We start from the raw sequence: 8508 nt of genomic DNA, 5'->3' as shown, positions 1-8508 counted from the left end.
ATAGTATATACACATTTTATCATCGCGCCCTACAAAAAAAAATATATTGACCCTCACTGCCAATTTATTGTGTCGCAATGCGTGTGCGTTTATCATTTAGTTTACATTCGTACTCACTTGCGCTAATGCGAATTCTTCGGAAAAGAAATGTGATTTACGATATATGATTCCATGGGTAGCGCCGCAAATTAAGAAGATGGTACTCGTGCACAGCATTATCATCATCTGAAACATATATTTAATAACTATTTAAAATATATATACATACATTAATAAGAAAAAAACACACATTAATGGAAATGTGTGTTTTTATAACTTGTATGTAAATAAATGAAAGAACAATAGATTTGCATAATAAAAATTATCTGCAGAGAATAATGTTTTCAGTAACGTTCTCTCTTTGTAATAGCAACCCATCTTTTAAAAATGCTGTTTTATACACACACACACACACACACACACACACACACACACACACACACACACACATCAATGGTTACATTCCTTATATATGTACATAACTTTATTAATAATTTTAATTTTAATTCCAATAAAAAATCAATATGTTATTTCTGTTATCTCCTCTTTTATTATTTCCTATCAAATATATTTATTTAAGCAAACGAGAAATCAAATTAAACAATAATATTAAAACATTAAACGGCTTATTTAATAGAAAAAGAATTGGTTATATATTTTTATATATTTCGCAATTTATACTAATGATAATTTTCTGTTTAATTTAATCACAGAGAGATTGGCGAGGATGGTATCTGTGGATGTAAACAAATGTATAAAACGCTTTTTAAACAATTCCGAGTGCAGGAACAATTACTTGTATGGTACAATCGCTTTTTATGTCGATATCCAAAGCATCGCGATCGCTAGTGCGGTCGAACGTAGAAATTTCTGGGGATTTCCACCGTAACGTGGCTGTTTATCACGCTGTTAAAAATATAGCTAGGATAATACGTCGGTACACAGCAATTGGATTTATATTCATCGGGATAGCCGGTGGTTCGGTTTATCAGCGACACAGGGACACTAGTACACAGATAAATGGGTTTTTCAGTAACGGGAAAGGAGAGAATCGCAGCGAAAAGATTCGAGTATAATCGCTAAGAGAGGAAAGAACGTACGAAGAACAGGGAACGGTAAAGAAAGAAATAGAGCGGAGCTATTACTGTTTCGATCGATGTCGCCGGATTCGAGAGGTTGTAACTTGCAGCTCGCTTTTGACGAATTTCCATCGCTCCACTATAGCGCGATAGCTTGATCGCTACCGATCGTAACGCTTGGTTAAATCAAACGTTCGAGTTTTGCGTACCCTGTGATGGGCAGCTTCAGCTGTCAATTTTGCAAGAGACTGTCGATCGCACTTCGTGCTGTTCAGATACCACAAATTTCGAGTTTTGGCCTTTTACGCAAATTACGCAGGTCGGTTGACGGTCTCGTAATCGTACATCGTTATAACCATTTCAAGTTGAGTTTCAATTTATTTATACAAAAAAAGAAGTTATCTTGTACTTATTAATTGGCGTATAAAAATAATATCGGAACGCGCGTGAAGAACTATTGCTGCAAACTATTTGCTGTAACTACACAGTCACGTATAAATGATTGGTATTCGTGTAAGTAAAAAAGAATGATTCTTATTCTAATAGTAATAGAGAATATAATCAAAAAAAGAAAAGAGTCATGTATTGTTAAAAAGTATCGTAAACCTAGTTTGACATTCCGGGACTTCCTAAACTAATTTCTTGTTTGGAAATGAACGGATTAGTCGCCAATTTCCCGGGAGAAATTTTAGCCTCGTCGATCTCGAGCGGCGCTGAGCGCCAACGTATAATTCCTGAGGAGCTTTGGCTCGAAACTGTTTAATTCAACGTCGTTTACGGAAGTATTAGAACTTTTCAGGTGCATTCGGTCTAACAAGGTTGCAACTTTGCATAATCCTGTTGTCGATGACGAGCGCCTACTATATGCAGAGAAACGAACAAATACGAATCGGAATAGAATGTACGAAATTGATTATATATTAATTTATACAAATATTTTACGACGCAAAAATATTTCCCTTTATCAATTATTATCAACCCTTACAAAATACAATTACAAAATGCTTAATTAAGAAAAATTTTAATGTTAAATTGTATAGTATATATTCACATACAAATTGATTATAATAATTTATAATCATATTTCATGCAAAAATTGATTATGCAAATTGATTATAATAATTTATAAAAATATCATTTTGTAATGCAAAAATATTTCCCGTTATCAATCATTATTTATCAACTCTTACAAAATACAATTACAAAATACTTAATTAAAAAAAATTCAAATGTTAAAACACATATGTTCACGTAAAATATTGAGAACAAACAAAAATTTAATTAAATTCCGTCCAATTATATTTTTGAATATTTTAAATAAACATTTACTCTTAAATTCAGAATATAGATAATAATTAAAGTCTCAAAGATATTATTACTATTATATAGTTTCAATATATAAAAGATTTATTAATAGAAGCTGATCAAATTGTACATGTACTTTACTAAAATGAATCGTTGAAACGTAATTTAATTAAAATCCAATATCTCTATTAAAATCCGTCTGTTCTTTTTCAGTTTCTGTTATTATTGTTTTAATCATTCAAATTGATATCGCATATAATTTAAATTTGTATATGGATTCATCCACCGCATATACCGATTTATACATTTATCATGATTTTGCTGTACATCGAAAATCGACTTCATAAAGATTAATACTTTTCAATCAGCAGAAAATTTTTATCTGCTCTTTCATTAGAACTCGTTTCATCCGCTTTGAAGCATACGTCAAGAGAGTACTGGGACGAGAAGATATATTAATAATTCGTTTATAGTTTATATCATCGTTCACAATTTTGATATATCATGTATCAAAACATTATTGTAGTCTCTCATATCTCGTTCATATCTGCTCCGTTAAACGAGCTGTGTTTTTTTTTAGGGCGCTATTGTGTACAATAACTTTTCCACGAATTCACTTTTTAATGAACAATTAGAGTTTATTCGGTGATACGTATATGCTCCATTTATATTCACGTCAATCATGATTTGTACGATAAAAGGATTCAAAAAAGTATGATAAAACTGTGTATTCAGAGTGAAGCGAGCATTAAGCATGTGTCAATGCGCATAAAGTGCCCAAGAAGGCGCACTGCTCAAGCATAATGCTAAAAGCACTGCAAATGTTGACACTTTTCACTTGGCATGTCTTTCACGTTGGAAAATGTCGTTCGTATTCGTCTACTAGTTCCAGAATCATATTTGGAAGTGCATTGCGCGCATCTAGCTTCTCTTTTTTTTTCACAACTAATTTTTATATGCCATCTGAAAATTATATACAAGATGTCTTACGTACTTTGAGATTAGACATTTTTAAATAACACAAAATGACGTCAGCGAAAATATTACGAGAATTTATATAAATAAGAATTAATTTTTTTCTGAAATCACAACATCTTGTGACATCTTTTTTTATTACTTTAAAACATTTTAAATTACATATTACCTCGAAACTTGAGGTGAACTTTGTATGCTCTGAGATTATAGAAAATTTTTTTTCGATGCGTAATAATCATGAATTATATAATCGCACAATGCATGGATGTGACACCAGACATCGTCTGTAAGCATGATAAATGAACGAACATTTATCATTCCAGATTAGAAAAAAGATTTTAAAAAAAGATATAGTATTTCTCTCTTTAGAAAAAAATATATAATTTTGCTATATGGTGAAAAAGTTATATGAAAATGGATTGCTTAACTCTCTTAATTCGAATATAGACATTTTGATACTGAAGACGAGTATTAAATTCACGGTACTTTTGACCTGAGGCACAACTTATACTTTAATTTATAAACAATTCACCAAACTAACTGCAAAGAACGAGTAAATTCCTAAACGTTGTCGCAAAAGAAGGAAGAATTTTTTAGTCGAGTGTCAGTAACAGAGTATGGCGATCGCGGATTCGGAGCCAGTGAACACGGAGAACTTCGTTCTGTCGATGCGCCCGTAAAGTGCACCAAAGATGCATGAAGCGGTTGTCGTGTGCATCGGGAGAAAAAGTTTGCGGAGTTTTCTCGCTCGCGGCACAACAAAAGAAAGGTTAGAGATGTACGGTAAACACACAGGAGTTACAGATTTATGTGCCGCAAGTGCAGCAGGTCGCAAGGATTTCTTCGCGACATTTTAATGCGTTACTTTGAACAAATCGCAACTTCAGTGTAACAATTGCAATATTTGCGTTAATTGACAAATGTAAAAGGGTGCATTTAATTGTTGCACCTCCTGTGCTGCGTACTTTTTTTTCGTCGTATAAATCTATGCAAATTTTAAGTTTCGTGTAGTCGGCAATTTTCGCGGCAATTTGTCCTGCGATTTACTCGCTTAGTGAGAAGTACTCAGTTCTCCTTACAACAAATGATTACGTATTAACGACGAAAATACACGCGAGCGTAATTTCCACGTAATATCCATAATCAGCCATCTACTTTATATTCATATCGACCAGACAGAGGTAAGCACAATATCACAGAGATAAAGAGATTATCACGACACATACGTCAATGTCAATCCGAACGATAATAACGAACGAAGTCATGATTATTACGGCTATAAAGAGAGGTAGTTAAAAAAGTATTAACGTGAGGCTAACCCGATAGCCTAACGATTCACAGAATACCGTTATCGGCGGATCGATAGCTTAAGTTCCAATGCGATACATCTCAATGAGTCGCATTGTCCTTGCTTGTGCGAAAGCAGATTAGGGAGAGTAGATGAGAGGAGCAGGCAAGTGGGACGTGAAGTGGAAATCTAAGCTTTCATTGCAACAGCAAATCCTCCTTGCTTGTGGCGAAATTGTGTTAAGTAAACATGTCACTATTAGAACGGATTTAAGTCACGAATATTATCTCATCTTTGGGATAATTCTCGAAGAATCGATGAATGAATTATTGTTAGCGTTTATAATTGCAAATTATCGAAGTATTATTTTACTCTCCATTAATTCTCTCTATACACTCACTATTATTATATATAAATATCACAAATATCAGTGCTTTCATAAAAAGCTCGAAATAGAAGTTAACAATAAAAATTTTTCAATTATTTATTCACGTATCGACGCTGTATATTTATATTATGAGGAAGCGTCACTAAAAAGTGTCAAATTTAAATTTTGTACAATATAAATTCAAGAAATTAAAAGATATTTTACTTTCATACGAAACTTGGCAGAGTAAAAATTAGAAAGGAATTGGATATTGAGAAGGAAATTAATGTGTGTATTCTCCTTTCTTGCAATAGAGCACTATTCGACTATTATCCTATCGCGTTCGCATACAGCAGTGTGTATTGTATACAGCGAGGCATATACCACAGCCGAACGACGAATCGAATGCGTTACACGTGCTACCATATCGCGGCACGCCAGCCATAATTTCCGCGGTCGGCCGGTAATTAGCTCTTTACCAATTTGTCGAACATATTACCCAGTCATCATGCCCATGCCGTCTATCCGTACGAGCGGACCGCGGTCCTGGATAAAGAGGAAATTACTCGTTGACGGAAGCAATAAGTAACGCACGCCAATCGATATGTCACCAACGGATCGATTCTATTATTTGCCCGGCGTGTCCATTATTGCGGCGTGCAACTGGAGGTCGCTTTGTAACCGGCGGTTATAACCAACGCAATCAGAATTTTTGTCCTTCTCGATTGACGATATCGGCGAGCGATGGCCACGCCGCTGTCGCACTATTCCGCAGCGCGGATTTTTTATCGGCGCGATTAAAAGAGATATACCAGGACTACTGGTGAACAGCCAGTCGAATGTATCCGTCGTTTTCCCGCGCGTCATCGATTTTATCATTATTAAAGGCGATACCAATCGGAAGGCCGTCCTAGGCTTTCTCGACAATCGACTAAAATCGGGGCCGAATTTGACCCGTTGATTTTTGCGTTGAAAATAACTTTTCAACGTTTCCAATTTTCGGAGAATTTGATTTTTCACAATTTCATGAAAAAGCGTCAACGATTTCCAATCTGAGCGACCCAGATTTGCAGTTTTCTCGTTATATTCTATTTAAAACCGAATCCAACTACTATTTCAGCAATATCGTAGATGAATGTCAACAATGGATCTCGATATATTATTATTATATTAATTGGAAACAAAATTCATGATGACATATGTCTCGTGTCCTACAAGCTTCTTTACGTAAATCCCGGAGAATCCTGATAAAGTCTCTCAAAAGATAACTATATGTAATATTACAAAGAAGATAACCGGATTGCTGTTAATATTAATATTCTAAAAATATAAGTGTGTGGAGAAGATATTGAAAATAATAATCGCCAACAATGAAATGTTTACAAAAAATGCACAAAATCAAGGTAATACATAAAAATTCATTTTGAGTGTATTCAACATCAACTGCAAGTTACAAATGCCGTTAGAAATGCCTGAAGCGTTGTGAAAAGGATTAATTGCGGAGAAGAATTTGATTTTATTATATATAAAAAAAATTACCTTTCAACGTTATGAAAAAAATGCGATTTACATTTAACTAATCATACTCAAAGTTAATTAATTAAAAGATTTCTATGTCTTAAAGCACTAAGATAAATTTTTCGAAAGTATTGGATTTCTTGTTTTAAATAATTATTCGAGATGTAGTATCAATAATTATCTGATTTCACGCATTAATTACGTACTGAGAAATCCATTCAGTTGAATCAATTAATTTCTTATCTGGATATGGGCAAACAAATCCTTGATTGATGCAAAAAATAATTCAGTTGCAGCCAAACATTTGGTTATTGTAACTTTATCAGATGTCAATGTTTATCAGAAACAAATAAAATGTTACAATAACCAAATGTTTTGCTTCAACTAAAATATTTTATTGCATCAACCAAGGATTTGTTTGTCCACATCCAAACAAGAAATTAATTAATTGATTCAACTAAATGAGTTTCTCAGTAAGACATTATAACCAATATTTTTTAACGTACATCAATAATAATGTCGACTTGTAAAATAGAAATTATAGATGATTATAGACGTATAGATTCATTTTCCCTTTATTGTTATCATTTTGCAAAAAAACAATTCCAATTGCGCGACGATACCGCGAATTACATTTGTGGAGTTACGTGGATAAACTGAATAGGAACGATAACTGGTTAATCGCTACAAACATACAAATTTCATAAAGCCTGTCATTGAGCTGAAAACGCTTTAGTGATGCGCTCAGAACTGTCGAGCAAACTGCAACGCAAACGTTGCAGGCAACATGTTTATTCCCAATATTCATCATTAACAGATGCATTCTACAATATTGTAAATAAGCCCGTCAATCAACAGCGGTCAATCTGAGGATTCCTTCTTTCCCGTTTCACGCCGCATCGAGTTCTTTTCGCGTGTGTGATCATGAAATTGCTTTCGTGTGTGCGAACTATAAACGCCATCTCCGCGTTATGTTCTATTTTATCTCTATTCCCGTAATATGCACATCCTTCTTTATCCAGTTCTATCCCATTTTTTTCTCTCTCATTTACTCCATTTTCACGCTCTCTTTCACTTGCGCAAATCACCCATCTATGCCTTAGCTCGCGGTAAAAACAGCAAATAAACGAGCAATCGATGACTACTGACGACGAAATGTGTGACGGCTTATAGGTAGAAAGTGTAGCAAAGTAATTTATGGCACAGAATTTATGTGGATATAAATTACTGTAAAATGACGTTTGGCAGAGAGATACTTTCAAGCCTATACAAATAACTTTAATTTTTTTCAATGAAAAGAATTAATCCAATCCTAAATAACTGTAATAATTAATAATTTTAAATATAGACGTTTGAAAATCGCGTGTATTTTCTCGAGAATGCTCGTACTGCAGTGCAATTCTGATCTTAAATCTCTCTCTCTGTTTTAGAAAAGCTATCTATTTACGTACGTGTCACAATAAATCTAAGAATTCTACAGATTACCGAACCCGAAGCAAAATGTGAAATATTGCAATATTATATGCGCGCCGACACGTCGACGGAAGTTTGATTTCGAAAATAGTGAGTTTGTGCGGAAAGTTTCGGCGCGTAACTTCATGAAATTTCAATCGCGGAAATCGCGCGCGCCTACATGTTGAAATTTCACGTGGGACGAAACACGATCTCGAAGTCGACACCGAGAAACAATTGATTTGGCCGCATATTAACGCGAGAATTCCGGGCCAGACATTTCGCGCGCGCGATGCATTACATAGTTTCGCTTCGCGCAGGTACGTACGAAATTCCGAATGTAAATTGTACCCAAAGGGCATCGCTTCATGTGCGAACATGCTCATTACTGCGCGCAAGGTGAGAGAGCTAATTAAATTGATTATAAAAAAAAAAGGAGAGGGAAAGGTGATGCACACAACTGCATCACCCTGTCCGATGCATCG

At 34.5% G+C, this 8508-nt stretch overlaps 1 protein-coding gene across 3 annotated transcripts in view; it reads right to left on the bottom strand.

Annotated features, from left to right (window-relative positions):
* The window catches only part of LOC108747065 (tetraspanin-9-like), a 47550-nt gene that overhangs the window by 16869 nt on the left and 22173 nt on the right, over positions 1 to 8508 (bottom strand). For all 3 annotated transcript variants that reach the window (XM_018484311.1, XM_018484312.1, XM_018484313.1), the window contains one exon: positions 118 to 225. In XM_018484311.1, coding sequence (XP_018339813.1) covers positions 118 to 225 — 108 coding nt within the window. The remainder of the gene's footprint in view (positions 1 to 117; positions 226 to 8508) is intronic.

This window comes from Trachymyrmex septentrionalis, unplaced genomic scaffold (assembly GCF_001594115.1).
Source record: "Trachymyrmex septentrionalis isolate Tsep2-gDNA-1 unplaced genomic scaffold, Tsep1.0 scaffold190, whole genome shotgun sequence".
NCBI lineage: Eukaryota > Metazoa > Arthropoda > Insecta > Hymenoptera > Formicidae > Trachymyrmex > Trachymyrmex septentrionalis.
This window is presented reverse-complemented; position numbering and strand designations above follow the sequence as displayed.